The sequence below is a fragment of the Rana temporaria genome, chromosome 10 (genome assembly GCF_905171775.1).
Source record: "Rana temporaria chromosome 10, aRanTem1.1, whole genome shotgun sequence".
In the NCBI taxonomy this organism is placed as follows: Eukaryota; Metazoa; Chordata; class Amphibia; order Anura; family Ranidae; genus Rana; species Rana temporaria.
Genome location: NC_053498.1, coordinates 56,390,422 through 56,416,591, shown reverse-complemented (window position 1 = coordinate 56,416,591; position 26,170 = coordinate 56,390,422). Strand labels below are relative to the sequence as shown.

Genomic DNA, 26,170 nt, shown 5'->3' with positions numbered 1-26,170 from the left:
AGTAAACGAAATTGGTATACGTAAGTTATAATAACTCATTTATATTTTCAGCACTGAAAACAGCTGGGAGGAAGCAGCTCCAACCGCCCCTGTCGGGATGGATAGCTGCAGCATAAATTCTGCCGATCAGGCACTGGCGGGTCTGGAGCCGGAAAGCCAGTTGGCCACTTCGTCACAATCCACGACGGCAACACCTGTGGGAGAGGAGGAGTCCACACCAAGGCCGTTACCGCGTGTAGCTGCGAGAGGGACCAGAAGGAAGGCTCCGGATCCAGACCCCAATGTGAAACTAATGTTAGAGATAATGGCAGACATGAAAGAGAGAATGGGTGCTAACCGTTCATACGGACACATGTCTGCCAAATGTCTGGGGGAGCTGATGGACAGGGTTCCGAAAAGGCTACAAGCTGATATGTTGGCAGGTACCATACGGTACATTGCCACATTCATACCACCAGAGGAACCCTACCAATCCCCAGAACCACCACCACCCTATGGTCCCTATGCTACCCACCCCCCGCAACATATGTCAGCACCACCACTTCCTCACTTCACAGCACCACCTTTTCCCAGCCACCTACCTCAACCCACACCACCTTACCCGACTCAGACGACAACACTTTCTACCCACCCTCATCTACCAACACCACCTTCTGCATACACTACTCATACTTCCACAACAGTTCCTGATTTTACGCACCTGCAGACGCAAACTTCTACCTACCCTCCTCAGACTACCCAAACACTTTCACCTTACACACACCCACAGACGACACCTTCTGCCTACCATCCTCCGACTTCCCAAACACTTCATCTGCCGACACAACCTCCTACTTATTACCCTTCTCGGACGACATCGACTTATTCTGATTACCCACACCTGCCTACACTCCCACCTTACAATCCCCAACCTACACCAACACCACCACCACCACCACCAGCAACACCACCTTCCCGTTGGCCGCATGCTAGTACGTCTACTTCCAACTGGTCACGTTTTGGCCAATCAATACATGCTGGCATGTCAGTGGATGACACAGGGGAATCCCCTAAAAGTTTCCAAAATCTTTAATTAATAAACTGTTCTATGAGCAACGTTTGCTTGATTTCTTTTTGTTGACAAAAATAAAAAAACACAAATTTGATGAATATAGTTTTTAATATTCTGTATATAAAAAAATAAAAAAAATTTAACCTTCTAAAACGTGTGTTTTTTAATATTAGATGCATATACAAATATATTAGTATTGGGTAATGTATGCAATAGTGTTTGGTGCGTTTGGTGTCCGCCTATCACGGAGGACGAGAGGGCCTCCGTGATGGACGAACACTGAACACAGTGCCTCATAGGACGCTGAATGTTCCACCTATCACGGAACAGAAGATGTAGGAGGCACGGCTTTTGAAGAAACGTACGGCCACGATTCGCAAAGGTAAGGGCACGGTCTGATCATGTAATGGGGCCGGTCTGGACATGTAATGGGGCAGGTCTGGCATGTAATGGGGCACAATCTGGCATGTAATGGGGCACAGTCTGTCATGTAATGGGGCTCAATCTGGCATGTAATGGGGCACAGTCTGGCATGTAATGGGGCACAGTCTGTCATGTAATGGGGCTCAATCTGGCATGTAATGGGGCACAGTCTGGCATGTAATGGGGCACAGTCTGTCATGTAATGGGGCTCAATCTGGCATGTAATGGGGCACAGTCTGGCATGTAATGGGGCACAGTCTGGAATGTAATGGGGCACAGTCTGGAATGTAATGGGGCACAGTCTGGCATGTAATGGGGCACAGTCTGGCATGTAATGGGGCACAGTCTGGAATGTAATGGGGCACAGTCTGGAATGTAATGGTGGCACCGTGAGGCGAGTCATGAATAGTAGGAAGGGGGTAGTCTTATACGGTGAGTATATCACAAAACCAACATTTTGGATGTAAAATTAGGGGGTCGTCTTACACACAGTGGTCTTATACCCCGGCAAATACGGTAGCTTTCTTTTGGGTTTTCTACAAATTTTTTTTTATTTATTTTATGGGCACTAGAGCATCATTTTGGAAAATTTAAAAAAAAAACGTATATCAGCACAATAAATTTGACAAAGATTTTTAACCTTACCTCAGTGTGATGATAAGTCGCTCCACAGGGGGTATGGAATTGCGGAAAAAGGTGTCCATCCTCTGTAATCTACCGCTGAGCAGTTCAAGCAACTCATCGAAGCTGTTAATAAAAATAAATGGGGTTTTTAGTGGACATGGAAAGGTACAATGTCAAAAAGAATGAATACAGATACTTTTTACTAACCTTTTAATTGACATCCTGGTGTAGTCCCGAAATTTCTCCTCGTGCTCTCGGAGATCTTTATAAAGGACCCAAAATTGGCCTGTCTCTTCCTGACCGGCAATAACAGGGTGGATCCAGTATCTCCGTGCCCTCTTCCTTCTCCTCTGTCCCTGGTATAGCATATACGAGGTGGCGGTGGCTGCTGCCAGCATACATGCCATCTCATCGTCGCTCATTTTCTCAGTGTGGAGTCGGAAGCACAATGATGACCCGGAAGAGGTATATTCACACAGGAAGAGGAAAAAAAAATCCTAGGATAGCAACAAGTAATGTCAGGGATGATAATTTTTCCTATTGGATTATATGAAAAACGACGAGGTACAAAAACGTCGGAAGACGCTGTATGCAAACGCGCGCAAACGTGCATATACGCGCGACAAAACGCCGAAAAAAACGCTGATAAAATACGCCGGAAAACGCCGCTATTGCCTACGCCTAGGTGTGAATGCAGCCTTAAGGCTGCTTTCACACTGAGGTGCTTTTCAGGGGTTTTAGCGCTAAAAATAGCACCTAAAAAGGTGCCTCTCATGCCTCCCCAGTGTGAAAGCCTGAGTGCTTTCTCACAGGGGTGGTGCGCTTGCAGGATGGGAAAAAAGCAGCATCTTTGGGGCGGTGCGGGAGCAGTGTATTGAAATGAATGGGCAGCGCTTCGGCAACCCTGCAAGCGCAGGGTTGGTCAGCAATATTAACTTTTTGACCTAAAAGCAAATCGCTTTGTGTGACAGAAGACTAACACTCCACACCAACCTGAACATACTGTGAAACCTGGTGGCAGCATCATGTTGTGGGGATGCTTTTCTTCAGCCGGAATCAGAGAAGCTGGTCAGAGTTGATTGGAAAATGGATAGCGCTAAATACAGGGCAGTCTTAGAAGAAAACCTGTTATGCCGCGTACACACGATCGGTTAAACCGATGAGAATGGTCTGATGAACCGTTTTCATCGGTCAAAACCGATCGTGTGTGGGCGCCATCGGTTATTTAACCATGGGTTAAAAAAAAGTCAACTTGTTTTAAATTTAACCGATTGATTCTTAACCGATAGGACAAAACCGATCGTTAGTAGGCACGACCATCGGTTAACAATCCACGCATGCTCAGAATCAAGTCGACGCATGCTTGGAAGCATTAAAATTCATTTTTTCAGCACGTCGTTGTGTTTTACGTCACCGCGTTCTGACACGATCGTTTTTTTAACCGATGGTGTGTAGGCGCGACGGACTATCAGTCAGATTCATTGGTTAACGTCGGTCCATCGGTCCGTTCTCATCGGATGGACCGATCGTGTGTACGCGGAATTAGAGTCTGCAAAAGACTTGAGACTGTAGCGGAGGTTCCCCTTCCAGCAGGACACCCCTAAACATACAGCCAGAGCTACAATGGAATGGTTTAGATCAGGGGTGGCCAACCAGTGGCCCGGGGGCCACATTTGGCCCGTGGAGCCCTCTGATGTGGCCCGCGACCTCCTGCTCTGTAATGGTGGGTTGGCAAGCCCAGATCGCAGGTTGCCGACCCGCTATACCACAGCATCAGTGTTGTGAATGAAGCTGGTGGTAGAGGAAGAAAGCGGCTACAGAGCAGAGTCCCATAAGCCGATGCTTACTCTACAGCGCCGGTACCCTTTCGTTTGGGCGGATCGGAGGGCCATAGCATAGCTGTGACCTGTCATCCGCCAGCTCTGCTCATTGTGGCCCTCGACTTGTTACCATGTTGCTTAAGTGGCCCTTGCTCTTCAAAAGGTTGGGCATCCCTGGTTTAGATCAAGGCATATTCATGTGTTAGAATGGCCCAGTCAAAGTCCAGACCTAAATCCAGGTGAAAATTTCTGTTCACAGACGCTCTCCATCCAATCTGACAGAGCTTGAGCTATTCTGCAAAGAAGAATGGGCAAAAATGTCACTCTGTAGATTTGCAAAGCTTTATCTGTAAAAAAAAATGAAAATCATTTTATCATTTTTTTTTTCACTTCACAATTATGTGCCACTTTTGTGTTGGTCTATCCCATAAAATCCCAATAAAATACATTCACGTTTTTGGTTGTAACATGACAAAATGTGGAAAATTTCAAGGGGTATGAATACTTTTTCAAGGCTGTAAATGGAATATTTTGTTAATTGTTTTTAGGTTTATGTATGTAGGGAAAGGATTTTCTAAAGGTTACGTTCACCTTTAAAAATAAATAAAAAATAAATGTATACAATAAATGCAGGTGTAACATTGTCCTATGGTTGACTTTGGGTGGGTCGGTGGGTGGGTGGGAGAGTGTTTGTGCTAGGACAGGGAACTGGGGGAGGGGGAATGTAGGGGAGCTGCAGCTGCTGATTAGCATTTTCTGACAGTGTCAAGTGTTGCTGTCAGAATCCAATGTGCCAACAGGGAGATTACTTCATTTGCTTGAATCAAGTACATATTTTTTTTGTTCTGCCCACTGGCTGAATAAAAATTAACTGTGTATGGCAAGCTTAACCACTTCCTTACCGCCCATTGTTATATGACATTCGCAGGCACACTCTGTCCCTCCGGGAGGGCGTCATATGACATCCTCGGCTTCCCAGTCCCAAGACAACAATAGCAGAAGTTGCCCAAAAGGTGGCAGTAAAGAGTTGAAAAACCACATGGCTTGGTGAATGTTCGGACCAAAATCCACGGAAAAGTCTGATGGAAGTCCGATTGTGTGTATGAGGCTAAAGAGTTAGATGTCTGTTTGTTTTTCAGTGCACATAAAATCATGTAATGGTAGCGTTTCATTTTTAATAACGATAATGCTGATGGGTATGCATATCTGTGAGACTATTTCTTGTGGCACAGCAATCAAAGCCTATTTTATGAGTTCACAAAGGTTTGAATTATTAAACCATACTCCTTTATGCCCATTCACTGTTCACTGCAGTTGGGCCACATTACTGCTCCAGTTTGGGTGACCAAAGGTGCCCCAGGTCTTGTATAGTATAGAATGCATTGAGGTGAAAAACCGTGAGGGTTTACAACCCCTTTAAAAGTGCTGAAAAATGCAAATGCTATTTAGCACCTATCAGCGTTTTTGAGCCATAAGCTTTTGTGGGAGTATAGTTTTGCTAACAAAAAGCTTAAAAATGCTACAGCTAAAAAACGCTGAAAAACGCTACTGCAAAAATGCTGAAAAACGAATTCTACAGCTTTCTACAGCTAACGCTGCTGGCATTTTTATAATGTCCAGTGTGCATAAGGCCTTAAACAGTTTGCAAAGTATTCCTTGAAAAAAGTTTAGAAGCCGTGTCCATTTCTCTAACCCCTGTCCACTCCCACTCCAAGGTCTTTTACAATCCTATTGTCTATAGTGTATACTTAACAACTTCCATACCGGGCACATATACCCCCCTCCTGACCAGGTGAAATTTCAGCTTCCGGCACTGCGTCGCTTTAACTGACAATTGTGCGACGTGGCTCCCAAACAAAATTGGCGTCCTTTTTTCCCCACAAATAGAGCTTTCTTTTGGTGGTATTTGATCACCTCTGCGGTTTTTATTTTTTGCGCTATAAAACAAAAAAAGCAACAATTTTGAAAAAAAAATCAATATTTTTTACTTGTTGCTATAATAAATAGCCAAATTTTTTTTTTCCAAAAAAAATGTTCTCAGTTTAGGTCGATACGTATTCTTCTACATATTTTTGGTAAAAAAAAAAATAATAATAAAAAAAAAAATCGCAATAAGCGCTTACAAAATATGGGACAGAATTATTATTATTATTTTTTTTTTTATTGGGACTGCGACATTATGGCGGACACATCGGACACTTTTGACACATTTTTGGCGCCATTCACATTTATACTGCGATCAGTGCTATAAATATGCACTAATTACTGTATAAATGTGACTGGCATTGAAGGGGTTAACACTAGGAGGTGAGGAAGGGGTTAAATGTGTAGCCTGGGTGTGTTCTAACTGTGGGGGGAGGGGGGTGACTGGGGGAGGTAACCGATCGGTGTCCCTATGTACAGGACACCGATCGGTGTCCCCTGACAGGACGTGGAGCTCTGTGTTTACACACAGAGCTCCACGTCCCTGCTCTGTCACTGCTGATCGTGGGTGCCTGGCGGACACGCGCATCGGCATCTCGGGGACGCGCCGGGCGCGCGCACGCGCCGCCGCCGGTGCGCTCGCTCGCCCCCCAGTGGCCGGAGGAATCCAGGACGTCAATTGACGTCCTGTTGAGTTTCCAGAGCCACTGTGAAGCCGTCATTTTACATGCGGCCGGTATTCAAGTGGTTAAAAAAAAAAAAGTTCTGTGCGCCAGTAAAGTGTCCGGGTTTAGCTTGAAGAAAAGGTGGAAACTCTAGGGCAACTGCGTTTGTAGAACTTTCATTTTGTATGTATTAATTAAACTGGGTCAGGAAGCCCTTAAAGGGGTGTTCCAGCCTTTTTTTTAAGTTTATTAAAAGTCAGCAGCTACAAAAAGTGTAGCTGCTGGCTTTTAATAAACAGACGGTTCGAGCGACGCGCCGGCCGGGGCTCCGCTCCTCGCCCCCCCCTTCATTCCTAGTGTGGGCACCCGGCAGTGACAGCTTTCGGCTTCACGGCCGGGCACCCACTGCGCATGCGCGAGCGGCACTGCACATGCGTGAGCGGCGCGGCGCCTTCCGATTGGACAGGCACTCGCCTACAGGGAGGGGCTGCAATAAGGCGATTAACCCAATCGCCTTACCAGCCCCTCGGCAGAAGGAGGATGTGGGACAGGAAGTCCCACTTCTCCTGAAGCCCCCACTCCCCCCCCAAAAAAATTACATGCCAAATGTGGCATGTAAGGGGGCAAGGAGTGGGTTAAGCGGAAGTTACATTTTTAGGTGGAACTCCGCTTTAACACCAGTTGAAATTTGCATGACTCGGTTAAAAAAATTTATAATATATATAAATTTTCTTGTGCAACCTTGCCTTAAAGTAAATGCTGATCTTACAGTAGTAAACTTACATGCTTTTAAAATGTCCGAGAGGCTCTGCTGTCCTCCTTGGTAACAGTGCATCTTTTCCTACAGTGGGCTCTGGAGATTCTGACGCCTGGATGTTCAGTATCCATAGCAGGTGAGTCACCTGGGAGCCTCTTTGACAGATCCTTTTCTGTAAAGAAAAAACACATGGGAAAGGTTCTTGGTAACATTACCTATTGTACCTTCACTTCACAGCAGCCTGTATACCACTTAGGATCTGTTATTGTGAAGCAACATTGTGTGAATGGCTTTGGTAAGTCTAAAATGGATCGCTGTGTCTGTTTATATGTTATATTAGGGAGCTCAGTCAGTTTTACTGTGTGTGTGTTTTTTTTAGCAATTGATTAATGTATTGTTGGTTTTGTGTTAATTTTATGGTCACAGTTAAAAACTTTGGATATTGCAGCCAAATGAGCCTTTATCTAAGGTCTTAAAACATGCAATTTTTTTTCAGGGGTTTTTATTACAATTTGTACATTTACATCTTTGCAGTGTTTTTAACCTATTGTGTTGCACAAAGGTGGACCATTCATATGAGTAAGCTTAAATGTAATAGTTCAGCTCAGGAATGCTGGGGGTTAAAGTAGTTGTAAACCCTTTACAACCACTTTATGCTACAGGTAAGCCTATATTAGGGCTTGCCTGTAGCTACCCAGGATATCTCTTAAACCTGCGGTTCAGGAGATATCCCCTGTCCCCTGCATGTGCCAATGTCATTGGCACATGCGCACTGGGGCAAACTGAAGAAACTGAAGAAATGGCACCTATGTTGCTTAAGTCCATGTGCTGTTACCAGCCGCTCCCACGCGCATGTGCGGAAGTAACGTATGACATATCGTATGACATATGCGTGCTATGGAGCCGCGATACCCGGAAGTAACCCTCGGAAGAGATGTCGCCGCCAGAGGGGGGGGGGGGACCGCTGCAGGGGCTTTGATCTAGGGTTAGTAATTCATAATGAGCTAGTATGATATGCAAACTAGCTCATTATGCCTTTGTCCTGCAGGGTTTTTTTTTTTTACAACCAATTTAAGAGGTGGCACAATCATGAACCATCCCTGCTGACAGCAGAATGTAAACATAAGAGTATTAAAACATGACATCTGGTATGGATTTTGGGGGGAACCTCATGCTAAAATCTTGCCCGAGCCTGGGCCAGCTCTGTGACGTCAGCCAACAGCGGGCTTCAGCCCGCTGTCTGCTGAAAACGGATCACAGGAGTGCAGACCAAACTGCACTCCTGTGATTCACAGGAGAAGAACAGCCAAACCCTTTCATTGCTGGCGTATGGACCTGCGTACGGACCTAAAACACTGCCCCGAGGTGGCCAAGTCCGTACGCCGTACGTACCTCCTATAAGCTCATGGTCACTTCAATGAGCCTCAAGCTCTAATCATATGGCTTGAAAAAAAAAACTCATACAAATGTCCTGCAAGGGAGTGGTGCCCCTGCGCCCCTGTGCCCCTAATGGACTGGTCGCTCCTGGTAAGACCCCCTTTCACATGGAGCGGACTCTGTCAAGCAGATCTGCCTGCTCACTGAGCAGGCGGATGACAGGTCCGTGTCCACTCCGCTAATGCAGAGCGGACACAGAAATAGATCTGCTAGATGGATGGGGAATGGAATCCCCATTCGTCTGCTTTTAGCAGACTGGATCGGATGCAGGCGTGTGTAAATGGACACATGTCCATTTACATCAGTCTCTCCATAGAGAACAATGGGTGGTCCGATTGGGCCCGCCCGAAAAATGGACAGGCAGACTCGATCGGTGTGCTTGTGTGAAAGGGACATAAGGCCTTGTTCACACAGGGCATACACAGCGTACCTTTACAGGGATGCACAGGTGTTCTGTTCATTTCTGTGCAGGCAGTCCCATTGATGTCTTTTGGGATGTAGCAACTGCATGAACAGAGCCGTTGCTCCTGATATTACATCCATGTAGGTCCGCATGCATGTCCCTGAGCTCACACTGTGTGCGTTCAGGGTCATGTACCCACATGGATGTCAGATTGGGAACAGCAGCTATGCCTGTACAGCCCTTGCAACCCAATTGACTTAAATGGGACTGCTTGTACGGAGATGCATGAAACACCTGTGCATCCCTGTGTGGGTAAATATGGCCCTACATGGGCGTACACTTTAGCCACATGTGAACGATGCTTTAGTACTAATTTAGCAGGAAATTTGTAAGTTTTTTAGCGAAAATAGCGATATGATGAACATTTGCTCAATTATTGCAAGAGGGGTCTTTTCAAATTCTGAAAGCTGTAAATAAAAAATAGTAACCTCCGATTTTTTGAGTAAATTGTTGTTATTTTTACGTACCTTGAGTTTTCACCATTTCACAAAAAGGTGCAATTTAAAATGTACAAATAATTGTTATTTATTAACTCATTACAGTTTTAACGTTTTATATTTACTAGGAATTTAGCAGACATTTTGTAAATTTTGCCATGTATGAATCCACTAATTAATGATTTTAGTGTATTTTTAGTGAAAATATTGCTTTGGTAAACATTTGCGCAAATATTGTGGGGCCTTAAAAATCAATAGCACCTTCTTTTTATTCTACTGATCATGTGCTTCCAGAAAATATATGGTTTGGCTGGTCTTTTACAAATTCTGAAAGCTATAAGTGAAAAAATAGAAGAGCAAAGGAAAAAATTGCAAAAATGGTCTGGCCACCTAAGTGTACAAAATGACAGTGAAAGGATTAAGGACATCAACGTGTTCCAGATCCTTAAAGTGGAACCTATTAGTGAAAAATTAAAACCTTCAGATTTTTTGAGAAATTTTTGAGTTTGTTCAATTTCCACCAAAAACACACAATTGAAGATTTACAAATATTTTTTTATTTATTAACTCAATACAGGTTAAGCTTTTATATATAGTAAAGATTTAGCAAGAATTTTGTAAAATTAGCTGTGTTTTTTTTGTAAATATATTGGTTTGATAAACATTTGCGCAAATACCGCTGGGTCCAAAAAATCAGTAGCTCCTTCTTTTTATTCTAGAGGGCATATGCTTTCAGAAAATATATGGTTTTGGGGGTCTTTCACAAATTCTGAAAGCTGTAAGGGAAAAAATAAAACTTTCAGATTTTTAGAAAAATTTGGATATTTACACTTTTGCGTCTGTTCAATTTTCACAATTTCGCAAAAAGGCGTAATTTAAAAATTACAAATATTTGTTATTTCAATACAGGTTAAGCTTTTATATTTAGTAGAAATCTTGTAAAATTTGCTGTGTTTTTATCTGCTAATAATGGTTTTAGTGTATTTTTTGCAAATATATTAGATTGATAAACATTTGCGCAAATACCGCAGATTTTTTTATTCTACTGCTCATGTGCTTTTAGAAAATATATGGTTTGGTGGGTCTTTTACAAACTCTGAAAGCAAAACTCAAAAAATAAAAAAGCAAAGGAAAAATAGCCTAGCCATCCGAGTGTACAAAATGGAACACAGGGCCTGGCAGCGAAAGGATTAAGGACACCAGCGGGTGCCGGCTTCTTAAAGTGAAACTTTATGCTAGGAATAATATAAATCCTGTATAATAATAAAAAAAAATAATAATAAAACAGACAGGCAAGATTTTTAATGCAGAAGAGACTTACCTGCCTGTCCGCCTCTGTACAGTAAGCTGCATACATTTGGCTATGCTAATTCTGATAACTCCTGTATTCGTTTATTTTTTTTATTTTTTTTTGTGAATTGACTTTTAGGCAAGTATTTGGTATTTGGTCACAGTTTTTATTTTATGCTCTATAAACAAAAAGAGAAAAATTTAGAAAAAAAAAAACAACCAATATTTTTAACTTTTTGCTATAATAAATATCCCCCAAAAATATATATTTCTTCATCAGTCTAGGCCAATATGTATTTTTTTTTTACATATTTTTGGTAAAAAAAAAAAAAAAAAAAAATCGCAATAATCGTGTATTGATTGGTTTGCGCAAAAGCTATAGCATCTACAAAATAGGTAATAGATTTGACATTTTTATTATTTTCATTTTTTTCTAGTAATGCCAGTGATCACCAGCAATTTTTAGCAGGATTGAGACTTTTTTGGGACCAGTGAAAACTACCGTATACAGCGAACAGAGCTAAAAATACCCACTGATTTTTGTATAAATGTCACTGGCAGGGAAGAGGTTAACACTAGGGGCAATCAAGGGGTTAAGTGTTCAATAGGGTCGCCGGTGGATATCGCAGCCGCTGGCCACGCGCATCAGCTCCAGCACCGCGCCGTGGGCGCCGGGGAGCCAACCTGCTGCCGTATAACGACGGCAGCTGATCGGCAAGGTGTTAATGGGCCACTTGACTGGACTTGCCCCCCAGGCCTAAGGCTGCCAGCCCTCCCCTGCTGTCGACACCCAGGTTAGTGTCCATGCTGTATTTCTTTTCTCACTGGTGGCCTTCTTCTTGTAGCCGCATTTTTCTGGCGATTTCTGCTGAGGTGTACTGACTGCTGAATTACTCTGCTGCACCGTGGTTTTCTGCCACTTTTGGCCTCTAGTATCAGATCAGCGACCATTGTACAATGGATCAGACCATTTAAACAAACGGCAGATGAACAGATACACGCTGCGACTGAGCAGTCTGAAAGACTGACAAAAATCACAGCCCCACAAACAGCCTTCGATCCTAGCTTTGGAGAGCACAGATCGACAGACACACTCTGCAGGCAGCAGCTCTGCTAGCTAAACATCTATTACGGTTCCTGGGTGGTGAGTCCTCTGGGGGGGAACCCCTCGTCTCTGCTACAGCCAGGAGTGGTGGGTTACTTGTTTGGGGGTCCCTGTGTCAGGTGTGTGGACAGCATGGCGTCAGAAGCAGACGCTTTTCCCCCGAGACACCTGAGCTGGCAATTGATACCCCTGCACCCGATTTATTGGTGGACGCTAGGCGGCAATCCTAGATGCCTTTATAGCCAAGGTGGAAGCAGCACGTGGGAGAGTAGGGGCTAGAAAGCGCCCCCCTCCCTCCGCCATCTGCTTCCTCCTCGAACGAGGTAGCCCTAGCTGACCTACTAGTACAAGGACTAAAATTAATTTGTGAATCAGCCTTGGTCACTATTCCTCTGCTGGCCAGAGCTTCAGGTCAGGCGGTGGTGTTACGCAGTCTACTTTGGTTAAGATTTGGGGGGGCGTGGCCGGACTGGGCAAGAAGATGGACGCTTGAGTGCTGAGCTCCTGCCACCTCAGAGCAATTAGCCTCCATTAGCAGTGTTCTGACACCCCACTTGTAATTGCCGTGATGGGAACTTCATCGAGGCACACCTCAACCTCTCGCTCCCGCTCCCCGAGGGCACCGGCGGACTCCCAGGGACAGAATATACCGGACATGTTCCGGTCATCAAGGGGGAACATGGCGTCTTCCCGCCTCAACACTGCCCAGAACACGGCGCCTAATTCTCAAAATGCCGCATCAGATATTATACTAACGGCACCTTCAGTCCCCTCTTTCCCGTCACCGGCAGACAGCCTACGACCTAACACTGATGTCCCGTTGCCTCAACTGAACATCCTGGACCTCCGAGCCATAGCAACGGACATCAAGGACACTCTCTCGGTGGCCATCGCGGACTTGCGAATTGATATTCGCTCCCTCACAGACAGGGTGGCGGTGACTGAAAAATCGCTGGAGGCCCACGACCAGGTGCTGACCAGAACCACCACCAAAGTTGATGATCACACCCTCCAGCTCCGGGACGTCAACAGGCATTTGGAGGACCTGGACAATCGTGGACGCCGCCGGACCCTGAGAATATGCGGTCTGCCTGAGTCGGTGGAAGGGGACCAGGTTCAACGCGAAGTGACCGACATCTTCAACGGCATCCTGGGCAGGCCCCCGCAAACCCCTATACCCATGGAAAGGATTCATCGTGCCCTGCGCCCTAAGGGCAAAGACACGGACCCACCCAGGGACGTGGTGTGCTGCCTGGTGGACTTCAGGCTTAAGGAGGACATTTTGCAGAGAGCCAGAAGCCAACGGCTCCTGCATGAGGGGACCCCGATCCAGCTATACCAGGACCTGTCGGGGATCACTCTCCAACACCGCCGGGATCTGCGTCCACTGCTGGATGCCCTTAGAGCTCAAGATACCCGCTACAAGTGGAAGTATCCCTTCTGCCTGTCGGCTACACATCGCGGCAAAACGGCCCTATTGAAAGTTCCAGAGGATCTCCCTCATTTTTGTGAGGCTATGGGCCTGCCTTTGATTTCAGTGCCGGACTGGTACGCCCCGTATCGCAGGTCAGTGGGCAGATGGAGCAAACCATCGGAGGTCCCGATGGACACCCAAGCCACCCGATACCGCAGGCGCAGGTCTCCGTCAGACCAGAGGCACCCTCCCGGCTCTTATGATCCCAGAGAGTCCCGTGGCTCTCCATCAGCTCCGGGCGCCCGGCGAGCAAGAAGAGACTATTAACGCCACAGAAGCAGGTACAATGTTGGAGACTGTGTCTAGTTGACTATCACTGTTTTACTGTTTTACAACCTGACGGTCTAACTTCCTGGTTTTTACAATGGCTTTGTCAGCTTTATTTCTGGACTGTCCAGTGGATGTACCCCCTCAGAAGCCCAACAGCAAAGGGTGGTGTCACTGTATATTTGATCTGCGACAGCCCTGTACTCTTCCCGCCTTTTTTCCAGCATGACGACGTAGAGACCGTCGTGTCAAGCGTCACAGAGTCGCGCAAACTCCATCGCATACTACAATGCCCAAGATGCCTAGCGGGAACACGTCACGAGTGCGCTCCAGACACGCCCAGGTATTCCCCAGTCTTGCAGCACTTCCTGTACCGCCCTGAGGTCCACCGAGCGGTCACCGGAGTGGCCGCTACACCCCCGCGACACCGTGACTCCCGAGACTGCTCCTCATGTCACAGCCGCATGTCATCACAGACGCTTCTGCCCCCGAACCGGGCGGGCGTTCCTCCCCCCCCGCTCACCAGCCCGGAACTTCAGATGATTAACACAGGGACTCGCCTCCCCTCACCACGGTCCCCCCTTACCTATACACCCCTTAGAGGGGTCTTCCTCTTTTGGGAACTCGTTCCACACCGGCTGACTTTAGAGTGCAGTGCAGTATGTTGCAGAGATCCGTGTTGCCTTGCCCTCCAGCTCCCGGATACAACAGGACATCACTCTGTCAAGCTCAGCAGGTCATCAGCTGTCTCTCTTCGCTCACCAGGTTGCCATCCTGAAGCACTGGGCGAAGCGATTGTACCCCCACACTACTAATGGACTCATCGTAATAGGTAGTATACGTTGGGGACTCTGAGTATTCCGGCATAAACTTATACACTCTGAAACGGGGGGGGGGGGGTTGAAAGTATGCTGATTATTACTGATTAATGGCCTCCTCATATGGCCCAACTAGGGGTGGACCACACAGGGCATTCTTTAATTCTTTAATTCCTTAATGTGTTTATTGTTTTTATTGTTTCTACACGGTTGTTTGTTTATACTTGATGGCGTTACTGAGGGGAGGGATGACTCTAAAATATCGGCGTATGCGATCCTCGTTACGGTCTGCCGTCTCTCGCCAGTGAGCGGAATATCGGCCCTGCTCTTAGTCGCTCGAGCCCCTATGGCTAAGGGGTGAGCTCTAGGTATGGCCCGAAGGGCAGCCCCCGATAGGTGTGAAGGGCCCTGGAGGGTGGGCATGGAACGAGTGGGTGCAGATGGCTAATTACTGCATAGGGTTTACTTACCTCCTGTCAAAAAAGGCATAGGGCGCGACCCCATAGACTGACGGTGCCTTGCTCCCGCGTGTTCCCGACATACCTGCCGGGATGGCTATCATACCCCGTAGAACTGATTGCTTGGTTAACACACCTGCTCTGAGGTGGCATTCAGTTACTCCCTCCTACTTTAGATAGTTGTTGTTTCTGTTACATACCTCAAACTAGTTGCTCGGATCCTATCGGTTGCCCAGGTCCTGGTCGACCCCCACACAGTGGTGGTCTGGTGTTCTGACACTCCGGCTGGAGTGGAGGAACGCGGTACACTCTGTACCTCACCGATTGGTTCCTTAAAAAGTGGGTGACTGGACGTAGTCCTTTCCCCAATCGGTTACATTGCCTGTTAGGCCTGTAGGTCGCAGGCACTTATAGACCCTTCAACTCTTTCCCCCCCCACATTCCTCATCCCCCCCTTTTTTTTTTTTCTCTTCACGGTTCCACGTAATGCTGGGCGCACATACTAGCTCACTGCCGGACCCGGCAGGGGCACAGCCCCTGGAGCACCTTAAACTGTATTCGCTAAATGCTCGCGGACTTAACACCCCCGAAAAGCGCTCTCGAATCCTAGATCTGCTCAGAAAAGAGAGAACGCATATCGCTTTGCTACAAGAGACCCATTTCAGGTCCGACAGCATCCCTAAATTGCAAGACCGCAACTACCCAACAGTTTACCATGCCTCAAACGACGTTGCAAAGTCAAAAGGGGTGTCCATTCTACTATCTAGACACTGCCCCTTACTAGTTACAGAAGTTCAGCGGGACCCAATGGGTAGATTTCTTTTCATTAAGGGTACGATACATGACCTACCATACACGATCGCAAATATTTATGCTCCAAACTCACAACAGGTTTCCTTCTTTCGCTCGGTTTTGTATCAATTGGCTGCCTTCCAATCTGGCACACTGGTCGTTGGGGGCGACTTTAATGTACCTCTGACACCCGCTCTTGACACATCTAACGGTTCTTCCTGCTTGACCTATAGGGCGTTGCGAGCAATAAAAACACAACTGGCGACGCTCACTTTACACGATGCCTGGCGCACACTCCATCCGAATGTCAAGGATTTTACGTACTTTTCCTCTTTGCATAATAAGTACTCACGGTTGGACTACTTCTTTATCTCGCAGAACGATCTCACCTCCCTCGCTTCCACAACTATTGGGCCCATGTTGCTGTCTGACCATCACCCAATCTCAGTAACTTTGACGATCCCTTCCTACCGCACTAGATCGGGGATCTGGAGACTGGATGACTCCCTGTTGCTCGACCCGGACAACTCCAGACAGGTTTCTGAAACCCTAGCACATTACTTCAGGGAAAATGGGGCGGGTGAATCATCACAGACCACGATCTGGGCTGCGCACAAGTGCGTAATCCGGGGGGTTTTTATCTCACTGCTCGCCAAGCGCAACAAGCTACGGAAAACACACATACTTGCATTAACTGACCGAATCGCACGACTTGAACGCGCCCACAAACGCACGTTAGTGACAAGCACGCACACTGAACTGCTAGCTGCCAGGGAAGAACTCCTGGAGGAAATCCAGAAATCTCTGAAACGTAGATATGCCCTTACTAATAAACTCTTCTACCAGTTCGGGAACAAGGCAGGGAAGCTTTTAGCGTCAGCTCTCCAGAAAAATAGAGCAGCTCATAGAATACACTCTATATCGTCTTCGTCGGGGACCACAGTTACGAACTCGGATGACATCGCGGCCCAATTCATGCAATACTTCTCTAAACTCTACAATTTGCCCACACAACCGACCCCTACCCTTGCGGCTACCCGTCGTACGCTTATTGACCAATTCCTAACGGAGTACGGCCCCGTCATTGACCCACTGGACGACTGGTCACAATTGGACGCCCCCATTACGATGGAGGAAGCCCAGGGCGCCCTAAAACAAATGAAAGCTGGGAAAAGCCCAGGCCCGAATGGCCTACCGGTTTGTTACTACAAGACTTTTGCCGACGTACTTCTTCCACACTTTCTGACTGTATTTAATGCCCTTCCGACCTCCACTCATCACGCAAAAGACCTACTTAATGCACACATCTCCCTAATTCCCAAACCGGGCAAAGACGCCTCCCTGGTATCGAGCTACCGGCCAATCTCGCTGCTCAATGTCGACGTGAAACTTTACGCCAAAATCTTAGCGAATCGCTTGCTCCCACTCCTCCCTAACATCATCTCTTTGGACCAGGTAGGTTTTGTCCCTGGAAGGGAAGCCAGGGACAACACCATAAAGGCGCTCAATATACATCACTGGTTGAAGTCCTCCAAGGGGAGGGGATTTCTCCTCTCCTTGGACGCGGAGAAGGCGTTTGACAGAGTGGCTTGGGACTACATGGAGGCAGTGCTTGGAAGACTGGGTCTTCCGCCTCGCCTTATCCAGATGATTATGGCACTGTACTCTGCTCCGACGGCATGTGTCAGAGTAAATGGCCGGCTGTCAAACGCCTTCTCCCTCACAAATGGCACGCGACAAGGATGCCCCCTATCCCCAATAATTTTTGTACTCACAATGGAACCATTATTGCGTAGACTGCGTGATAACCCAACGATTAAGGGCATTGAGGTTCGCGGTAAATGTTGCAAGGTAGCTGCGTACGCAGATGATGTGCTCTTATTCCTGTCCGACCCTATCACAACCATCCCCAATCTGTTGCTCGACTTCCAGAAGTTCAAACTCCTCTCCAACCTCCAAATAAATTTCGACAAGTCTTTGGCTTTAAATGTGTCCCTCCCAGATTCGTTGGTCTCGCACTGCAAGTGATCCTTCCCATTTAGATGGGAGACACGCAGTATTACTTATTTGGGTATCAAAATACCCCCCGACTTGAAGGACCTTTTTGCTCTTAACTTTCTTCCTGCTCTACAGGCTATCAAGGAGGACTTGCAGTGTTGGACCAAGGGTCATCTCTCTTGGTTTGGGAGAGCGGCGGTGCTGAAGATGAATGTCCTGCCTAGAATACTGTACCTGCTGCAGGCAATACGGATTGCTTTACCGCAGTCGTTCCTTACTGCTGTCAAACAGTGCTGCAGGGTTTTCCTCTGGGCCGGCCGCTCCCCTCGATTAAGCTGGGATAAATTGATAGTGCCAAAACTAAAAGGAGGTTTGGGATTACCTGACATTACTCTTTACCACAGGGCGTGCCAATTGGTGAGGGTGGTGGATTGGCACCTCCATGCCGGTAACAAGGATTGGGTGGCAGTGGAGAATGAATTCCTATCATTTCCCATCACTCATCTCCCGTGGATTGAGGCACACTCAGTCCCTAAACCTTGCATGGAGCACCCCCTGATAGGACCCACAATCAGGAACTTTAGAACGGTATGCCGTAAATCTGGTCTGTCACCATCACCTGGACCGATGACTCCCCTGATTCTTAACCCAGACTTCCCTCCTAGCATTGCGGCCAGTGACCCCACAGTGACCCCCGACCCCTCTCAGGCGCGTGCTAGTCACTTCTTTCGAAACGGAACCTTGCTCTCCCAGACCGAAATGACCTCCGCGCTCCCACAGTTGACTATACCGTTCTTTAAGTTTCTCCAAATAAGACATTTCCTGGGCGGTGCCCGGACGCCCATGATATGGTCACGGGACTTAGCCCCGATAGAACAGATTTGTGCTACAAACCGGCCACAACGCCATTTGATCTCCGCGCTATACTCCCTGCTATTATCCAAGGTGCCTCCCACTGACCAGTTCCAATCATCGTGGAATTCAGACCTCAATCTCGAGACCTGTCAGACGAAGACTGGGACCGCATTTGGGAACACGCCCACAAGGGGTCAGTCAATGTGTCAGCCCAGGAGAATAGATAAAAATTATGTACGCGCTGGTACCGCACCCCGGAAAAGTTACATAAAATCTTCCCTGCAGTTCCCGCGGCTTGCTGGCGGTGTGGTAAGGACACGGGCTCTCTCCTCCACATATGGTGGGATTGCCCCGTGATAGTGCCGTTTTGGAAGGCGGTCCACGAGAGTATCATTCAGATCACTACATACTATTTAGAGTTCTCGCCGGCGCAGTACCTACTGCACCATACAGTCGTACCTCGGAATCATTACAGCAAGTCCCTAACATTACACTTGGTCAACGCCGCCACACAGTGTGTCCCCTTGAGATGGAAATCTACATCTGCCCCCACTCTGCATGACTGGCACCTTCGGGTGCAGAAAATAGACGACATGGAACAACTCATCCATCGTGCCAATGACACACATGACAAATACCGAGAAACGTGGGCGTGCTGGACCCATTACAGGGAATCCGGCGCCTTGGTGGGCCCACCCTCCCCTACAGACGTATCCACGAACCTGCCTTCGGGACAGTGATGTCTCTGTCCCATAGCTAGCTGGTCTCCTGTCTCCCGGCTTGAGGTTCCTACCACTACCCCCCCCTTTTTTTTTTTTTTCACCCTTTCTCGCTCTCCCCCCCCCCTTCCCTTACCCCTTACCCACATCGCTTACTGCCAGTGTCCTGTATCCTGGGGCCCGCTCCGCCCACAGACAGCTCATTTCGGGGTTGATGGTTGGGGAGGGCCCTAGATGGGCGCGGGAATTTTTAGGTGTCCTGTTAAGCTCCTCTACCACAGGCTTATAGAGGTGGCCCGACCTCTTGCTTTCAGGATATTATGGTACCATTTCTGTACTGTTTTTTTTTGTATTTATGATTGACACAGTCTGACCTTACTTATCTGTACCTTTCCCTGTACTTCACATACTGGACTACTGGTTGCATCCAGTAAGAGCAATGGTTGTATATCTTGCTGAATCCTTAATAAAAATGTTTTAAAAAAAAAAAAAAAAAAAAGATTTGGTCTGCCAACCAATCTTCCAAGAAAGCCCTGATGGACTTGCCCTTTAAGGTGCCGTAGGCAAGGGCCCTTCTTTACCGCACACAAGCGTTTTTTTCGTCCGCCCAGTACGGCGGGTAAAAGACACAGGCCGATAAAACGCCTGCTCAGGGACTGAGACGTCCCTGGTTTTGCAAACTCAACAAACTTGCAGACAAAGCTACGTCCGCATGAAGGTTTGCCCCCACCCATCTCTCAGGTGGGGGGACGTCTTCGCGAATTCGCGACCCGGTCAGGTCCCCAACTGGTGGGTTTGCAAAGTAGTGTCTTCATTGTAAAAGATAGAACTTCTATCTTGCCCACCAAACTGATTTTTTCCCCTCCAATCGCCAACTACAACCGATTTGTTAGAAAGCCCTATATGGGGCAGTTCAAGACCTGCTGAAACGTGGGGTGGTTATTCCTGTCCCAGTAAAGGATCGGTTTCAGGGGTTTTACTCCAATATGTTCATAGTACCAAAGAAAGAGGGCGTTCGCCTAATTCTGGACCTCAGGGCCCTCAATTGCTTCATGAAGGTACAACATTCCAGATGGAATCCGTTCGCTCTGTCGTCACTGCCCTCCAGCCGGGGGACTTTCTGGCATCCGTGGACATCAGGGATGCCTATTTACAGGTCCCTGTATGCACAAAGCATCAGAGACTTCTGCGATTTGCGGTCGGGGAAGACCACTATTAATTTGTGGCTCTCCCCTTTGGCCTGGCATCGGCACCAAGGGTGTTCACCAAGTTGATTGCCCGAATTCTCGCCCTACTAGGACAACGTGGCATCGCTGTCGTGGGCTACTTGGACAACCTGCTTCTGAGGGCCGCTTCAGCCTCAGAATTAGAGGTGAGCGTGTCTATAACATCAGACCCTCAGACACCTGGGTATCTACTGATATTCAGAAGTCAGTAATGGTACCAACTCAATGCCTAGTATATCTGGGATTGATTCTGGACTCCTCAGAGGAAAAGGTTTGCTTCCCTGTAGAAAAGTTGCAGACCCTTCGGGCTGCGGTGCGGTAGTTGACATCCCAGAAGGGTCATCACTCCGCTTTTGCATGTGAGTCCCGGGCCTCATAGTGGCCTCTTTCGAGGTGGTACCATAGGCGCAATCTCACAAGTGAGTGCTACAGAAGGAAATTCTGTCCAGATGGGACAAGCGCCCTTCATCCCTGGATTATCTAATCAGGGTGAGCCACTTGGTCAGGGCCTCCCTTGTTGGTGGCTGACCTTACCGGTACTTCTGTCCGGGAAGTCGTTCCTTCCTTTCACTGGATAGTCATCACGACGGACGCCAGCCTCACCGGTAGGGGAGTCTGGGGGGTTCAGTCGACCCAGGGTCGCTGGTCTCCAGAGGATTCCCATTTGCCGATCAAGGTCCTGGAACTTCAGGCGATCAGGCTGTGCCTCTCCACATGGTCTCAGAGGCTACGAGGGCGTCCAGTCAGGATCCAGTCGGACAACGCTACAGCGGTGGCATATGTCAACCATCAAGGAGGAACAAGAAGCTTGGCTGCAGCGTCAGAAGCCGCTCACATCCTAAGGTGGGCAGAAAGGAGCATACCGGCACTGTCGGCCATATACATTCCGGGTGTGGAAAACTGGCAGGCGGACTACCTGAGTCGCCAGATGTTGGACCAAGGAGAATGGTCTCTGCACCCGGAGGTGTTTCAGCTTCTTTTGCCAAAGATGAGGCACGCCAGACGTAGATCTCCTGGCGTCTCTACTCAATCGGAAGGTTTTGAGGTTTGTGGCACCGCGGAGTCAGTACCGGCTAATCTACGCATTCCCTCCTCTAAAGCTCCTGCCTCTTCTGCTTCGCAGGGTGGAGGCAGAGGGGATCCCGATGATCCTAATTGCTCCGGATTGGCCTCCGCGCCCTTGGTACGCCGATCTAGTGCGGCTAGTAGCAGACGTCCCTTGGCGTCTAGCGCTGAGAGAGGACCTGCTGTCACAAGGTCCCATACTGAATCCTGCTTTACAGTCGCTGGCTTAACGGCATGGCTATTGAGAGCCAGGTACTAAGAGACCGGGGCCTGTTGGATTCTGTGATTCCTACCATGAGGAAGACTAGGAAGTTATCCTCTAGGAGGGTTTATTATCGCACTTGGAGAGCTTACTTATCCCTTTGCGAGGAAATTAAGTGGAATCCTCGGATAGTGTCCAGAGTCCTGCTGTTCTTACAGCGCGGGGTGGACCAAGGAGCTTGCTTAAGCACGATTAAGGGGCAGATATCTGCCCTGGCTGTTTTCTTTCAGCGACCCCTGGCCACTTACTCTCTAGTGAGAACATTTGTACAGGGGGTTCGGCATGTGGCCCCTCCGGTCCATCCTCCACTACCTCCGTGGGGATTTGAATAGCAGACACACCTTGGCGTTTACCGCTACGAGAGGACCTGCTGTTCGCAAGGTCCCATAGGTCATCCTGCTTTACAGTCAGTGGCCCAGATTCAGGTAGATTTGCCCATTACTTACACATGAGCTGCTCAGCTGAATTTCTCTGCGCTGGAGCAATTTTGCCAAATTGCCACCTGATTCAGGAATCGTTTGTTCATTTAATTTGCTCCTGTTTAAGGCAAAGCTGAGGGCGCAAGGCCGTGCAAGTCAAAGTGGGTGTGCCCCTATGTAAATGAGGAATTTTCGGCTCAGCAGAGGTTTGCGCCGGGCGCGCGCATGCGCAGTTAGAGCGCTGCCGTCTGCGCATGCGTCAAACTGCGCCTAGCATACTTTCAGGGCAAATCATGCTCAGCTGCTTGCACTGAGCAAATAAATAGGAGCAGACTTGCGCAGGTTCTTTGCTGAATTTCATCCTGCTTTTTCCTACCCCCCCTGAGCAAGGAAATTCAGCCCATTTTCAAGACATGGCACCTCCCAAAGGGACCAAAAAAAGGAAGGCCAACTTTGTGGCTGCGGAGATGGACATCCTAATTGCTGCACTCCAGCAGCATAAAGAAGTCCTATATGGTGCCCAGCGGGCAAACACCACCATTGCCCAAAGGAGGGCTATCTATGAAGCCATAGCCTTGGACATCAATGCCCTGGGTAATGAAGAGCGTACCTGGGATGACATCCAGAAGAAACTAAACGATATGAGGAGCAGGGTCCGGGATAAACTGGCTCTTATCAGGAAACATACCGGTGGCACGGGAGGTGGGCCGCGATGTATGATCCGGCTCAATCAGGAGGAGCAGCTTATAGCCCAAACGTTCGTGCAGGAGCAGGTGGAGGGACTTGAAGGGTACGACTCCACTGTTGGGAACTTGGGGACTGGTAAGTTATTTTTGTTTCATATCTGCTGTGCATCATGGGAGGGGGTAGAAGTGAACATATTTGTGGGTAGAAGTGAAGATGGAACTATTATTTTTCTTTCATATCTGCTGTGCATCATGGGAGGGGGTACAAGTGAACATTTTTGTGGGAAGAAGTGAAGATGGAACTATTATTTTTCTTTCATATCTGCTGTGCATCATGGGAGGGGGTACAAGTGAACATTTTTGTGGGTAGAAGTGAAGATGGAACTATTATTTTTCTTTCATATCTGCTGTGCATCATGGGAGGGGGTACAAGTGAACATGTGAGAAGTGTGTTGTACCAGCAAAATATTTTGTTTTGGTGTCATCCACAGGTGGTGATGAGGAAGATGAAGCTGGGCCGTCTTCGGCTGCGGGTCGACCCAGCCCATCCATACCAGAGCCAGGGGTCCAGTCAGGCCCCATTGACATTCTGTCTATGCTGGTCCAGGAGGAGATCATACCGGGGACAAGTATGGAGGAGGAAGTGGTTTTGGAGGAGGATTCCTTTTTCCTCATCCAGGAGGACTCTGGCTCCCTCCAGGAGGATACCACCATCCCTGGGCAACCCACCACCCCCCCGTCCAGCACGTCATCCCCCTCCAGGGCAAGCCCCTCCAGGGCAAGCCCCTCCATTGTGGACCCCTCCCCTTCTCCCTCTGTCCGTGGCCGAGCCTCTCCTCCCAGGAAGGCTCTGTCCAAAACGAGGCATATACCCTCCAGCCTCCGTGACGGTCTGCTGGAGGAGCAGGCCCTGCAGACCCGCCATATAGGGGCCATGGTGGGAGAGGTGCGTCGTCTGGCGGACAGCATGGCATCCACCTCCACCTCTGTGCAGCATGCCCTCACCCTGCATGCGGACCGGGACAAACATGTCTCACAGAGCCTGGGGGAAATTAGTGGCAACTCGAAGGCCATAGTCACCTGCTTGGTGGCTCTGGAGACCACACCAGCTTTATTAAGCAGGATGACAGCTGCGGTGGAGGCCAATACCGCTGCTGTGCAGGCCAACACCGCTGCAGTGCGGGAGGAGGGGAGACTTACCCGCCGGCATCAGCGGGATACCACCACCGGCCAAATGAGGATGTTGGCCCAGACCAACACCATCCTCGCCCGCCTGGCCAACGCCATGGAGGGCATGCAGCCACCACCTGCAAGGAGTGTGGAAGTAGGGGTTGATGCTCCTCCCCCCCTCAATCCCCACCCCATGCCTCCTCCACACCACAGAGATTGAGGAGCCAGAGCCGGGGCACCCTTGGCCCAAAGAAAAAAAACAAAAAATAATCTAATTTCAAAATTTATTTTATGCACAGAATATGATTTTGTATTTTTTATTTTATATGCTCAGAATATGAGTTTCTATTTTTTTATATGCTCAGGATATGAGTTTCTATTTTTTTTATATGCTCAGGATATGAGCTTTTATATTTATTTGTAGTCCCTACACACGGTGAGGAGTGTATACTACAGTGTGACTGGTGTGTGAATGGGGGGGGGGTGGCACTCCTGCTGAAAAAGGGGTGTCACCCTCTGCCATGTGAAAGGTGTATGAATGGACAGCAACATAATTGGAGCCTTGACGCGGCGTTGCTGCTCCCTAATACCATGGGGTATTGTTGGGTCTAATCCAATTTGGGGTGCATGTGTCGGGTGTGTGCTAGGGACTACAGTGGTGTGCATACATGCATTATACTTGTGACAAGATCAGGGTGTGTTTAATGTGCAAAGAGACGTTCCACAAGACCATTCCGGATTGCTCTTCCCTCAGAAGATCCGGTAGTGTTTCTTGGGGGGGGGGTTGCGTGGTTCGGGGGTAAGGTCATTGCGTAGCTCAATGTGCATGCCCCTTCTCTCAGCAAAATTGTGGAGAATACTACATGCCCCGACGATTTGGCACACAAAGTTGGGTGAATACAATAGGGTCCCCCCTGATTTACCCAGACATCTGAATCGAGATTTAAGGATGCCAAATGTGCGCTCCACCACCGCACGGGTACGTGCATGGGCTTCGTTATATCTTTCCTCTCCTGGTGTTTGAGGGTTACGAAATGGGGTCATCATGTGAGGTCCCAGGGCATATGCAGAGTCACCTGGAAGGGAAAAGACAGGAGGATGTTAGTCGTGCATGTGCCCCTTGTGATGTGTGCATCATGGGGGGGGGCAGTCATACTTGACACCCATGTCACTCACCAATCAGCCAGCTGTCTCCATACATGTTCTGGTCAAACTCGGTTGGGATGGGGCTGTGTCGGTAAATAAAACTGTCATGGCTTGACCCTGGGTGTTTGGCACGGACATGCCATATGAGGCCATGTGCATCCACAATCATCTGCACATTTATCGAATGCCAATGTTTCCTGTTGCAGTAGATATGCTCGAGGAGCCGGGGGGGGCGTAGTGCCACATGGGTACAATCTATTGCACCCACAGTGCGTGGAAATCTGGCTAATAAATAAAAATCACTGATTGCCTTCTGCCGCAGGTCAGCCGTGGTTGGTTTGATAAATTGTGTGCCCATTCGTCTGAGTATTGCAGGGATCACTTGGTGCACACACCTGCTCATGCTGGATTGGGACATCCCCGCCACCATTCCACCTGTGCGCTGAAATGAGCCACTTGCCAAAAAATGAAGGGTTGCCACTACCTTCACCAGTGGCTGCACTGCCTGTCCCCGATGGGTCGGGCTGCTGATGTCATCCTGCAGGATTGTTACCAACTCAAGGATGACTTCAGGGCTAAAGCGAAACATGCGATACACCTCATTATCACTCATCTGAAAAAGGTTGTAGCGCCCTCTGTAAATCCTCTCCCGTGCCCTCCTACGAGTCGGCTCAGTCAATAGAATATCAAGAACCATAGCTGCCCCTGGCATGTTGGTGCACAGATGTGAGGTCCCTAAAATGTGGGTGCTCTGCTTGTTCAGCTCGTCTGTCTAGGTGCTGCTGAAGTTGCGCGCTCCTTCAGATGACATTTGGCCATC

The 26,170-nt window shown here is 48.3% G+C and overlaps 1 protein-coding gene across 1 annotated transcript in view; it reads left to right on the top strand.

The window, feature by feature from the left end:
• The first annotated feature begins 7,341 nt into the window (after positions 1-7,341).
• GFY (golgi associated olfactory signaling regulator) overlaps positions 7,342-26,170 on the top strand; it is a 77,588-nt gene continuing 58,759 nt past the window's right edge. Inside the window, exon 1 of the mRNA XM_040327639.1 lies at positions 7,342-7,558. Within this exon, the coding sequence (XP_040183573.1) occupies positions 7,550-7,558 (9 nt within the window). The 5' untranslated portion in view covers positions 7,342-7,549. The remainder of the gene's footprint in view (positions 7,559-26,170) is intronic.